This window comes from Eleutherodactylus coqui, chromosome 13, assembly GCF_035609145.1.
Source record: "Eleutherodactylus coqui strain aEleCoq1 chromosome 13, aEleCoq1.hap1, whole genome shotgun sequence".
Classification (NCBI taxonomy): Eukaryota; Metazoa; Chordata; class Amphibia; order Anura; family Eleutherodactylidae; genus Eleutherodactylus; species Eleutherodactylus coqui.
Genome location: NC_089849.1, coordinates 113,600,506 through 113,615,094, shown reverse-complemented (window position 1 = coordinate 113,615,094; position 14,589 = coordinate 113,600,506). Strand labels below are relative to the sequence as shown.

General features: G+C 39.9%; 1 protein-coding gene across 1 annotated transcript in view; it reads right to left on the bottom strand.

The window, feature by feature from the left end:
- Positions 1-1,628: 1,628 nt before the first annotated feature.
- SOX9 (SRY-box transcription factor 9) overlaps positions 1,629-14,589 on the bottom strand; it is a 38,184-nt gene continuing 25,223 nt past the window's right edge. The window contains exons 2-4 of the mRNA XM_066588200.1: positions 5,897-6,676; positions 4,639-4,892; positions 1,629-3,961 (exon numbers count right to left, since the gene is read on the bottom strand). Coding sequence (XP_066444297.1) covers positions 3,201-3,961; positions 4,639-4,892; positions 5,897-6,327 — 1,446 coding nt within the window. The 5' untranslated portion in view covers positions 6,328-6,676 and the 3' untranslated portion in view covers positions 1,629-3,200. The remainder of the gene's footprint in view (positions 3,962-4,638; positions 4,893-5,896; positions 6,677-14,589) is intronic.

Here is a 14,589-nt window from a genome sequence, read left to right as displayed (position 1 = left end):
ATTCACCTCTTCTCAATGAGGGGCTGAACTCCGCACAGGAATACGCGATAAAACCCGCTTCAAAATCAGCACCAAATGGTCCCGGTTTGGAGCAGGACATTCCGCTGCTAATTAGCCCCCGTGCGGACGCAGGCTGATAAGTTCAAGATGTGGTCTTTTCCTATGCGAATGCGCCATAAAATACAACACGCTGCGGTTTTTTTGCGCGCGCAAAATACTGGATTGAAATGGGGTCTAGTTTCTGCATGTTGCGCATACAAAATTTTCACGTGCAAATGCGTTCGTTTGACAAAGGCCCAAGTGATGTTACAGCTGTTGTGGAACTACATGTCTCAGCAGGGCCTGCTACACCCATCTTGTATCAGCGGAGCCTGCGGGCCTCCTGGGCCCAGATGCAGTAGTACATGCTCATTCCTCTATTACTACACCTCTGCCATCACAAACACATCAGATAATATCTACCATGACATCACCCTATCTCTCAGTATACACATATTATCTATTATATCCAATATATAAAGTGCTTGTATGCAAGTGAATGGGGCTCAGCTGCAATACCACACACAGCCTCTGTATACAAGTGGCGCTGTTTCTAGAAAAAAAAAAGCTGCAATGTTTTTCTAATGCAACACAATGAATAGACAAAACACTGTTAGTCATTAAATAGTATTCGCATTCTCGGGTCAGGTGACACTCCTAGGTGAGCGGCTAAAGGGATTTACCTATATCTGATGGTGTCAATCATAGGCAGATGACTAAATGTGTCAACATTCCATATTACTATGGTGACTATAAAAGTGCTTTTCATCACCAGCGAATAAGTTAAAGAATGTCTATCTATGCTGAACGTAAGTGCACTTTAAGGGAACCCATCATCTGCCTAATGCACCATAGACTTCTCGTACGGTAGGGGCAGGTGAGGGATGCTTCATACTCACCCGCTTCCTGCCGTGCCCACATAGGAAGTTCGCACGCTGGCTGCAAATAGGACTCTTTTCAGAGTGGGCTTTCCAATACAAGTCAATGGGAGATCTCGTGGACGGGACTGTGAAAAGAGTCCGATTTTTGGCTGGGGCGTGGACTTCACAGGTGAGCACCACGAGAACCAGGTGAGTATGAAAAAATACACCCCTGGTTCCCTGGCACCTGCACTAACTGCCCCATAAGTTACTTTATGGTGTTTTAGGCTGGTGATGGGTTTCCTTTAGGCCAGTGTCACACAGGCATAAGCGCATTTACGTGCACATTTGCGCAATGGGCTGTGTGTATGTGTGCTTGCATGTGCGTGTTTTTCTGTACTTTTTGCGCAAGCATGCTCCCATTCATCAAAACACGCATATTGTAATCAATGGATTCTGTTCACCGCGCATTGCACATGCTGCACAAATACGATTGTGTGACACCGGCTTTAAGGCTCCTTCGCACGTCCGTATTTTTCATCAGTTTTTTGTGAGCCAAAACCGGAAGCGGGTCCAAAATACGGAAGAAATGCGAATCTCCCCCTTTTACTTTCTCTCTCTACATTCCACTCCTGGTTTTGGCTCACAGCATACTGATGAAGAATACGACCGTGTGAAGGAGCCCTTAAAGGCATATTACCCCATGGCAACAAAATGACAAGATTTAGCTTTTAGTACATTGTATTATATTTATTGCAAAACAATAATACACAAGAGGATAAGTTCACAAAGAGAGAAAAATAACAATAGAAAAAAACAAACAAAACAAAAAAAATATCGCACATAAGAATGAACAAACGGATCCACGGACTTCAGAAGTCAGTTTTGTGTTATTTAACTTATAGGGAATTTTAAGGCCTACTTTTTGTAATGAAGGCATTCATTGTGGAGTGTTCTATCTCAACAGACCATTCAACTCTAAAAACGCCGTACCTTTAAGAAAAATCGAGAAATGTATAAAGCAAATATGAAACTATTTGCCGAAGTCAAACTGCATCTTCCGTCACATTTATTACACTTTTGTCAAAACCGTGACGCTGTTCTAGACGATATGAAATCCAACAGTTTAGTACAACGGCGTTCCCATGTAGGAGGCGGTCAAAAAATTCATTTATTTTTTTTTTTAATGAGACTTTAAGATAAGTGGAAGATTTTTTGCATGTCAAAAAAAGTAACTCCCTGTACAAGTTCTGCTATTTTATTTGTATTTTTTAAAGTAAATTAGAGCTTGTCGTATGTTTACAATTAAGACGCGAGGAAGGAATTTAGAACATAAGAGAAGTCGGAGAAAGAAAGAAAATGAAATACATTAAAAACCCATAATTTAACAAAAAGCGTACTTTAAAAAAAAAAAAAAAAAAAAAGGCAAAAAAAAAAATAATAAAATCAGCAGCATGCTAATATATATCTGTTTTTGTACAAAAGACCTTTTATTACAGTTTGGGAGTCTTTATTACTTTTTTTATCAATATTATTTTTATTATAAAATAAATAATTTAAGAGCGTGACACCCAGAGAAAAAAAAAACTAAAATAAAAAACAACAATTCTATTGCTTTTGCTGCTGGAGATCATTAGAACCTGTGAAGGGCACTTGTATAGACTGGTTGGAGCCAGCCGCTAGGCAACATGTGAATTAGAATCTTCGGGCACAATGTTTCTTTATTGGCACTTGGGTATAGATGTGGAAATAGATTTCCTACTTGAATAAATCCCATTACAATCCGCCGTCTGATTTGCATGTGGCCACAAAAACGTTCGCTGCTCAATATTTTTTTTTTCAAAAATGTAAAACTAACATTACATTTTTTTTTTTTTTTTTTTTTATTTATTTTTTTTACAAAAATATTTCCATTTGAATAAAAATTCAAAAGGATGTAAAAACTACTTTGAGCAGTCGTGGGAAATCAACAGAAAAGTTCTTCTTACAATGTATTTTTTTCTTCTTCTAAAATATAAATGTATAAACCCCCATATAAAGGCAATAGAACATACACAGTACATACTAAAATATATCAGATAGAGACTAGTCCTCACAGAGGATGTAGAATTACAAAGTCTCTCCTCTTGTTTCATCTGTGTCTACAGCGGGTGACGAGAGTCCTGTTTAGAAGCTGTCCGCCCATTCTTGCTGGCTGCCAGCAGAGGGCGATGAGCCACACGCATATATGAAGAGGGCACTACTTGACTTGTGCTGGATGGCGAATTGTCTTTAGAAAGTCAATGGCCTATAGTGATTTCTCTATGGCCTGGTGAGCTGTGTGTAAACCGGTTGCTCCCAATGTTGCGGGCTATGTGTCTGGGGAATTGATGGGACCCCTGTTGTGTCTGCGATAGGAGTGTACATGGGGCGCTGGCTTGGGTTCATGTAGCTGAAAGTAGAGTAGAGGTTGGAGCTCTGGCCAGCAGCATGGCTGTAGTAGGTGTTGGAACCTTGGTGCTCGGTGTAGTCGTACTGTGAGCGTGTAATGGTTGGGTAGGAAGATCCATAATGGTTGAGGTTGAAGGAGCTGTAGTTCAGCTGTTGGGGGGAGTGTTGCTGCTGTTGGTCGCTGTAATGACTTGGACTAAGCTGCTCGGTTTTGATGTGTGTCCTCTGCTGGGACTGGCTTTGCTCGCTGTTCAGAGTTGACAATGTGTGTTGTTGCTGGGACTGCTGAGGCGACTGTTGCTGTTGTTTGGCCATCCATGTGTGCCCAGCCCCTGTGGTGGCACTGTTTGTATTGCTGATGCCATAACTGCCAGTGTAAGTCACCTGTGTGGAGGCGACTCCTGGGTGGCCGTTGGGTGGCAGATATTGGTCAAATTCATTGACATCAAAGGTCTCAATATTGGAGATCACCTCGCTGCTCAGCTCTCCAATGTCCACATCACGGAAATCGATATGAGGTGGCTGGCGGCCGCTCTCTTGTAGGGTGCGACCTTCACGCTTCAGGTCTGGCTTGCCAGGCTGCACATCTGTTTTAGGGGTGGTTGGTGGAGTTGGTGGCCCCTGTGACTGACCTGCAGCACAATAACCAGCAAGTATAAATATATGCCTTATTACAAAGCTATGCAGAATAAAACGCGCCAACACATTGAAATATATCATTGCTTAGTGCCGGCCACTTTCATTCCTAACATCTAAGTACATGTGGTGCATTCTCAATATAGGAGCCAGCAGATAAGCTGGAGGATCAAAGAAAGTTTTAACACTTAGGTAGGAGTGCGCTGTATATCTTATATCTCAGCTCCTCAAACTACAAAAGTCTCCTACAAGCAGGTGCCATATAACTCAGGTGATAACGCTGCTAATGATTAACTCTAGATACCGGTAAGTCTAACTCAAGGGATGTATGGCAAAAGGTGTGGGCTCAGAAATCTACTAATCTGCATCATGCAGAACAGATCCTGGGTGCAATAGAGTCAGCCAGCAGCGCCACCTAATAATCATGGACTGGGAACTACCAAGTGCCCCACTGTAACATTAGCAAACCCTCTATATCAGCACAATATATTCACAATAGGGGCAGGACACAACACATGCACAATGCTACAAGATTTGGGATAAGTTGTTTTCTGCATTGCCATTCTGATTGCTAACATACAATAGTTTTATATACTGCAAATCCCTATAGGGTTAACGTTAAATTCAGAGTGAAACTCAAGAGATTAGTTTTTGGAAAGTTTGTTCTCCTTACCTGAGTGTTCTCCTGGGGAGTGCGCCTCACTCATACTAGAGGCAGAATGTGGGGAGTCAGCTTGCAGAGCCTTGAAGATGGCATTGGGTGAGATATGAGTCTGCTCGGAACCATCCTCCTGCTCAGCCTGCCCATTCTTCACTGACTTTCTACGGCGTGGCTGGTACTTGTAGTCTGGATGATCCTTCTTGTGCTGGATTCTCAATCTCTCGGCTTCTTCTACAAAAGGACGTTTCTCGCCTTCATTTAACAGCCTATAATATGCCAAAAGAAGAATGTATATCAGTAAAAGGAGCAGAGAAGTGTAGACCAGAAGCATTCATGATCATTCCTATCATATGATATAGCTCTGCAAAATGTAACTGTAAATGCATCCAATTGTAATCCTATATTAGAATATTCTACATTATTACCCATGATATCATATATGACATTACTATATTACTATACTGGATTACAATATACTACGGTATATGTAACCATTACAAGCTCCATGCAGATTTATAACTCCGAGTCAATCACAAAGAAAGGCAGTGATTTCCGTCAGAAATGCAGAACTGATTTCATTGATTAAAACAAGATTTATCCTAATGAGGTTGAACTGACTGCAGGTTATATCGCAGCAGAAACTCTGAGCTCCTATCAGATGCGTACCAGGTGAGCATAATCCAGCAATCCTAATCTGCAGGAGGAAGAAACCAGTAAATAGGCTTCCAAATCCATGAATCTGATTTTACAATGCAGGAAGCCCTTTCAGCAATCAGATAAAGGTAGAATCAATCCTTTGAAGTGGTTGAAGTCATTCCTTCACTGCCAGCACGTAAAGACCTCGGGCTACAATGTATCCACCTGAGCTCTCCAGCAGGCAGAACTACTAAACTTCCCCAGCAGGGGTTAAATACAACTGGGTGTCCCAAAAATGCACATTTACAATAGACAGTAAATAAGTAAGGTTATTGTATGGGATCATCTGCCATGTATGCCAGGGATACATCCGATGCACATACAGCAATCACATACCCACACTCCATAACTGGAGCGATGTGCTGGTATGTTGTCACAGTGTAACACGCCAGGTATATCTATAAAAAAGGTGCAGAAGCTATCCAATGGCGCCTAACCACAGCAAGAAATCCCAGAAACTAGACTTGTCATAGACGATCCATTCAGCACAAAATAACATCAACCTTATATGAATACAAGGGGAACATATTTTTATATAGAAGACTGCCTAGAGAATGCTAGTGCCAGAACTTACCTCCAGAGCTTGCCCAGGGTCTTGCTGAGTTCTGCATTGTGAAGATGTGGGTATTGATCTGCAAGCTTCCTCCTTGCAGCCTGTGCCCACACCATAAAGGCATTCATTGGCCTCTTGACATGGGGTTTGCTTTTACTGGATCCATTCACTCGGACTGGCATGGGCACCAAGGTCCAGTCATATCCCTTCAGCACCTGGCTGACCGCCTCTCTGATACACACTGGAAATTTTTCATCCTCTGTCTCCTTCTTCATGTCTGGATCCCCTTTGGGAAAAGTGTTCTCTTGAGGTCTGGTGTTCTCAGTATCTGAGCCTGAGCCAGAAGGGCAAGGGGAGCCCGCAGAGTCCTCAGACATAGAAGGGCTGGGAGCCCCAGACATGCACTTGTCTTGCTCTTCTGTCATCTTCATGAAGGGATCCAAGAGATTCATGCGCAAAACTGGGCAGAAGGTGATTGCAAGAATAAAAAATAACCTAGAGGCAGAGGAGGTTGCAGTTCACTCCCCTCAAATGCTGGCTTCTGTTTCTGCAAAGTCTCTAGCAAAGTAAATCATGAACCATATGGGACAAGAAAAGTTCTCCAAGCTCCTGATGTTCTCTGTGCGACTTCTGCACACAAGTTTCCCCGCTCAATTCAGAGCCCAAATGCCAAATCAACTTGTAAGTCTGCTTGAAAGAGTAGGCAAGGCTGCAATAAATAGCAGCACTTCACTGCCCCACAGCCAATCCTGTGCCTGCAGCGGGGAGGGTGCTGCGATGGGGGCTGAGTCTTGTCCTCTTCTAGAAGAGAAGAAAAAAAAAAAACCACATGAGTGAGAGGAAGAAAGGCAAGAAGTTGTGCTGCGCTCTGTACTGGGAAGCTATAGGGAGAGAAAGCGAGAAGCCTTGCTGCGCTCTATGCTCTCTACAGTAGCTGCAAGCTCTGCCTTTGCTCTCTACTTGGCTAGACTAGTGCTTTATATACCCGCTTATCCTGCAGCCAAGTCTGTTAGTATGTAGAATTTACAGCAACATATACACCATTGCTGGATGCAGAGATCGCGCTCCAGCTGTATAATGTGCACACAACTGTATCATTTAGTCTTATATGTACTTACGGTATATCATCACTGGACTAAATTCTGTATATTTTCCAATTACTGTAGTAAGAACTCGTAAATTACCTTTAAGTTTGCAGCGCTAGATTTCCACCTCTACAAAGTCTATGAAATTATATATATATAATCCGTATATATGGATTATACATATATAGATATAGCGGGTGCTGATCCAAAAAGTGCCTGAGAGTCGGCCCTGACTAAACGGATATATATATATACACACACACACTATCTTTGTGTATATATTTTCTGCTACATATACACATATGGGAATACGTATATACAGTAAAACACACTGATTGATCCTGCTTGCTGAAGATGATTTCTGACCCCACTACCTGGGGAGCGGTAAATAAATAAGGAGTCTGGATTTTGCGGCATCTTGTGCTGTTGGCTCCGGTCTGAAATGTTGCAACAATATGCCTGAATAAACATCTTATTTTGCATAAGAAATGTCCTGTGCTGCTGTTCCTTCCAGAGTCATTCTTTCTATCTATCTATCTATCTATCTATCTATCTATCTATCTATCTATCTATCTATCTATCCCATATCTATCTATCTATCTCATATCTATCTAATATCTATCTATCAATCTCATTTCTCTCTCATCTCTATCTCATCTCTATCTATCTAACTCATATCTATCTATCTATCTATCTATCTATCTATCTATCTCCTATCTATCTATCTATCTAGCTTCTATCTCATATCTATCTCATATCTATCTCATATCTATCTCATATATATCTATCTATCTCTCTCTCATATCTATCTATCTATCTCTCTCTCATATCTATCTCTCTCTCATATCTATCTATCTCTCATATCTATCTATCTATCTCTCTCTCATATCTATCTATCTATCTGTCTCTCTCTCACATCTATCTATCTATCTATCTCTCTCTCATATCTATCTCTCTCATATCTATCTATCTCATATCTATCTCTCTCTCTCATATCTATCTATCTCATATCTATCTGTCAGTCTAATATCTATCTATCTATCTATCTATCTATCTATCTATCTATCCATCTATCTATCCATCCTGCTAATATTGAGCAGGTAATAATGTTCAATGTACAGCAGGACTTTACAGGAACACATTACAAAGTTGCACACGATGAAAAGGCAATGTTGTAATTCCACCTATTGCATAGAGGGGGCAGCAAAGCCTCAGAAAACCGATGATCAGCCTCATGCTCATCATCATCAGTAGTTCTTGTCTGGTTTAAGTTTTGGGGGAGGAGAAGACCTTCCAGCAGCAGTAGTAATAATAAGCGTTGCATGGTAACCATGCAGCAAATAGGTAGCGATGTTTGACCACTGATTGCTGATAATTACATCTATCTCTAACAAATAATCTGGCCACCTCTGCTGAGCTTCCTCCAGCTTATCAGGGATCCTTTATCTACAGGGTCCTTATAGGATCGTAATAGCCTGGGACTCAGAATTCATCTTCCTTGTGTGTTCAGTTATGTTCACCTTGGTACAATGTGTCATGTAGATTTGACACATAGATAGATAGATATGAGATAGATATTAGATAGATAGATATGAGATAGATAGATAGATATTAGTTAGATAGATAGATATTAGATAGATAGATAGATAGAAAGATAGATAGATAGATATTAGTTAGATAGATAGATATTAGATAGATAGATAGATATGAGATAGATATTAGATAGATAGATAGATAGATAGATAGATATGAGATAGATAGATAGATAGATAGATATGAGATAGATAGATAGATATTAGTTAGATAGTTATGAGATAGATAGATATATAGATAGATAGATAGATATCTATCTATCTATCTATCTCATATCTATCTATCTATCTATCTATATATCTATCTATCTATCTCATATCTATGTAGCAATCGCTCACATGACTGGCGTTTTGTGATAACTCAATTAGCATTGTATGTTAAATTACCGGTTTCTACATCTGTAGATGGATAGATATGAGATAGTATCTTGATAGTACATTATTAGCAGTATGCACATGTATCGTTATTTTATAACAGGAATCACTGAAAAAATACGTATTTTTATCAACGAAATTATGAACGGTTAAAAAACAAAAAAAGCATAAAAAAGATCAGTTAACAGAGTGCAGCCAGGATGAAGGTAAGAGAAGCCGCTGCCACTGTATACGGATTACTATATACCTTCTCCTAATGGATCCACAGTGATTGCAGCGCTCGGATAACACTGATGACAGAAAGCGAACAGAAATAACTACACCATATGTACTAGAAAAACAAGAAATTCATCAACAGAGCAGTAAGAAAATCTTGTCTATAATAACTCCCTAAACAATGTAGCAGCCTTAGTTGCTTTAAAAACAAACACTAATCATTACATCAATACAAAAAACCCTGTAAGAAACGGTTAAAAAATAATGGCAAAATAATCTATAATAAAACATGAAAAATATATAAAAATATATCTTTTTATTAGTTTAAAAGATATTTGTTTAGCAACATCATAAACAATAAAAATACAATATATCCGCTTTACTTCCTATAAAAGTAATAGTAAATACATAAATATTTAAAAAAAATAACTACTTGTAATGAACGGTAAAAACAATTAAAATAGCTTACAATGCGATAGTATGTAAAATATATATAAAATATATCCGATTGTTAGTAAAAGGGCATCTCCTTAGTGACATCCTGAACGCACAGCCATGTAATAAGCAGAGCGGCACAGGAGATAAAAGAAATATTCCTTCAAAGTTTACAGATTTCTGAAAGAAACAAGAACTAGGCAAAACCAAATGTGAAGAAGTAACTTCTCCAACCGTGAAGCTCCACATGCACTGCTCTCACAATGTAACGAAAAATCATTCTGTAACCTCTGGTATATTGATTGTATTATCTGATGTGTTTCTGTGTTATTAAGTCAGATTCCGTTATACCATCTTTTGTTACATAATGCTGTACTGTCATCTATTTTAGATGATTTTATATTATTTTACATTAAGTTGTACACAATATCATATCATAGAGTAATTTTGTATACAACAATCTAGATTCCATACGGAGTCCTCAGGGGAAAAAAAACAGCAGAATTGTAACAAATGCAGAGTTCACAAGACGGAACGGTAGCAGCAGCTCCGAGCCTCTCACCTAAAGGGAATAGCCCAACCTCATGTGTCCATTATATGCTTTACTATTCTGTCTGTAATTCATTCATTTAGTTCTTTGCTTTAAGATAAAAACAAAAATAAACGAAGTGAATGATAATTAAAGTAGCATAAAATAAATAAGAGGGGCAGAGGAGAGATTAGGAAAACGAATTCAAATGATTCTAAATGATTGCAGATGTAGCAGAGCTTAGTTCATCGCTTGCCACAACTCAGGGAGTCGTGCCTGTTACTATTTGGTAGTCATCAGATTTGATTTCTTATGTAAAACCTAGGAAACGGTTAATGACGAATTCAGCAGGAATACTCAGTGATCAATTAAAGCAAAGGATGAAGATGGGGAACTACAAGTCGCAGCTGTCGAAGCATCATAGATTCCCAACAGCAGGATAGCTATAGGTCTATGGAGGATGTATAGCACCGCCAACATATATGAAGTTATAGAGTGTCTACGAATCCCCCTCCCCATGACACATTACATTTAACGGGCCAGTAGACCTTATAAAGGAGCAGCTACTAATTTAGCCTATACACACATATGTCCATTTATCTACAGGTACAGTGTTGATCGTTGGACCAAGGATTTTTCTCGCCTCCTCATCAATCATTATTTACTCCGGCAGATAACAGAGAATAGTTGCGTATGTAGAATAGAAGTAGATTTTACTGTGTGCTGCACCATTCCAGTGAAGTATAATCAGCGTGACCCTGATGCCCTCAGGGTACTTGTCCCCTCTGCTTGGCATGCCCTCCTTAATATTTTCTATATGACTTTAGAGTAAATATTAGTATTGTGCTAAATTCCCAATAGGTGCCGGAGTAGGACTGAGAACAAAGCCGCAGTCAGTAGCTATACACAGGCAGAGTGCGGATGCCAAGAAACGTCCCCGTACCCGATGCTGCTGTTTACACTGAAAACATATGCCAGTGCGCAGCGCCCTCCAAGATGCAGAGACGCAGCGCGACACTCAAGTGTGTGAGTGGAGATGTCACGGGGGAGATTAATGGGGCTTTACACAAGAGGGTTTAGCTGGGAAGTACACACAGAGGAGCAAGAATGCAGAGAAGCCATACAAGGACGGGTCTTTCTGTGATACTATGTATTCTAAAGCATTGGTAATTCCAGGGTGTTGTATATATCAAAACAGGGGTCTAAGGACATCACCTATGAAAAACAACCATAAACATGAACTAAATAAGTTAGAAGCTGGTAGAGGGGGGAGCGGACCCTGATCACGTGGGCTTACAATCTACAAGGGCTTCTTTGCTGGTCATGAGGACACTGGATGTGATTCTCCCAGGTCTGTTGGGAAACCTGCGTCGTATGACAGTGACATGGCCATCTGTACCACCACAGATCATTCTCACCAGTGACCTGCCCCATCCTACTGCTGACTGCTTTTAGGAAGCAAGATTGTCTTCATCACTCGTAAAAACAAACAAAAGTGGCAATAAAACAAATATTTTCCTATTGTTGTAATTATTGTTAGTATAAGGCAGCTTTCACACCTGCGTTAGGGTCAGTTCGGGGTTTTGTCTCTTTGCTCTGTTTTTGGAGGACAGAAAATGGAAAAAAAAAAGTACAAAAAAAACAGGATCCCTTTTTGTTCCCATTAATTCCAATGGAGTTTCAAAAAAACGGAAGGCAAACGGCAAGGCTTCCATTCCATTAGGTTTCCTTTTTTTTGTGTGGGAAAATAGCACAGGCAGCAGCATTATTTTTCTGGCCAACAAAAAAAAAAACGGAAACCTGACGCAATGGAAGCAAACGGAAGCCTTTCTGTTTCCTATCCGATTTTTTGAAACCCCATTGAAATCAATGGGGGGGGGGGGGGAACGGACCTGTTACTTTCCATTTTATTTCAGTTTCTCTCATCCAAAAACTGAGTAAAGAAACAGAACCCTGAACTGACCCTAACGCCGGTGTGAGAACAGCTTATACATTATTTTTTATATATTAATTAACATTAATGATGCCTGTAGTATTAGCAATTAACATTTCTACCCTTGCATACACTACCAGCGCTAATATCCATCTACTGTATCTATCTAATATTTAATATAACAGTCAAAAAGTTTAATAGAATTTTTTTTCTCAATTATGCCCCTTGTGCTGCTTATACCTAACTATCTATCTAGCAAACATTAACTTGACATATATTGCTTAAATTCAGTTATGACAAAGCGCCAGTCATGTGAGCGATTGCTACATCTGGATCTATCTATCTATCTATCTATCTAAAGGCTCATTTACACACAAAGCCAATCTTTCAAATGATTGAAAGATTGACAGTTCTAGCGAACATTTTGCATATAGTGCTAATGGACACTAATGCATGTAAACGAGCCTCACAGAGCTGTTTGCAGAACACAGCAGGTGGTCTAAGCTCTGCAATCAGCTCTTTTGTACTCACAAGGGCTATCCTCTGAATACAATGTAATCTCTCACAGCCCGTGGAGAACAACGAGGTCACAGTTTGCAGTCTGTGCTATCTCTCTCCAGTTTAAGGATGGATTTTAAGCTCACCCTTGAAATTATCATTCACTAAAAAAGAGTAAACAATGCGAGCATTTACATGCCGCGACTATCATTCATATGCCATTGTTTGAATGAATTTTGAGCAATAATCCTTGAGTGTAAATGGGGCTTAACTAGCTATCTATCTTATATCTATCTCTCTATCTATAGGTGTATCTATCTACAAAGGTCTATGTATCTATCTGTCTCTCATATTTATCTATCTCATATGTCTCTATCTATCTCATATCTATCTATCTATCTATCTATCTACCTCATATCTATCCATCTATCTATCTCACATCTATCTATCTCCTATCTATCCATCTATCTCTCTCTATCTATCTCCTATCTATTTATCTATCTATCTATCTATCTATCTATCCATCTATCCCATATCTATCTATCTATCTCATATCTATCTATCTATCTGTCTATCTATCTATCTCTCTATCTCCTATCTCTCTATCTCCTATCTATCTATTTCCTATCTATCCATCTATCTATCTCCTATCTATCCATCTATCTATCTATCTATCTATCTCCCTACCTCATATCTATCTATCTATCTATCTATCTATCTATCTATCTATCTATCTATCTATCTATCTATCTATCTATCTATCTATCTATCTATCTATCTATCTATCTATCTATCTCATATCTCTATCTATCTATCTATCTCCCTATCTCATATCTATCTATCTATCTATCCATCTATCCTTCTCATATCCATCTATCTATCTCATATCTGTCTATTAGAGATGAGCGAACGTGCTCGGCCCCGCCCCTTTTTCGCCCGAGTACCGCGATTTTCGAGTACTTCCGTACTCGGGCGAAAAAATTCGGGGGGCGCCGTGGCGGCGCGGGGGGTTGCGGCGGGGAGTGGGGGGGAGAGCGAGAGGGCTCCCCCCTGTTCCCCGCTGCTACCCCCCGCACCGCCGCGCCTCTCCCCGCCCCCCGGCGCCCCCCGAATCTTTACGCGCGAGTACTGAAGTACTCGAAAATGGCGGTACTCGGGTGCGTAAGTACTCATTACGAGTACGTTCGCTCATCTCTACTGTCTATCTATCTCATATCTATCTATCTCATATCTATCTATCTATCTATCTATCTCATATCTCTCTATCTCATATCTGTCTATCTCATATCTATCTATCTCATATCTCTCTATCTCATATCTATCTACAAATATCTATCTATCGCTGTAGAAAATGTTGACTTGACATATAGTGCTGTATGGTGCACTGTATAGCAGTAGTGGAAGAGCTTTGAGTTTTAAAACAATGACGATGTGTTCCAACATGGGGGTTTTCACACAAATGGAATATTCCACAAATGTGCAGATTTTGACGCAGATATTCTAATGGCTTAATAATACTAACAACAATTCTGCATGTATTCAGGCAGATCTTTGTGCAGATTTTGACAGTGGAATATTCCACAGCGTATTGCGGAGCATTCTGGGGCGCGTGAAAGCACCGTAATAAATAAAAGCAGAACAAGCATGAACAATCTATTGCAGTACAAGGTATATACAAATAGCACTGTACACCTGGGTATATAATCAGTGCTGATTAGCATACTTAGACTGTATTTGCATGAGCAACTGTATCACGTGAACTTTGTGCCTTGTGAAACGTTGCAGTATGTCCTATTTTTAGGGGATATCGTCCATTATTTCCTATGGGAGGCAGAAATTCCCATTACAGGCACATGCCTTGTGGTGTGCATACAAGTACCATGAGATGTGAAAAGGACTGGAGCAACATGCGGTTTTTCATGTACTTGAAAAACATGCATGAAATGTGCATGTGCAGTCATGTAAAGGCCGGGCTCACATGTCAGTAAGCGTAAGACACTGTGTGGGACACGCAGAAAGCCGGCTAAAAAAGATTAAAATTGACGAATAAT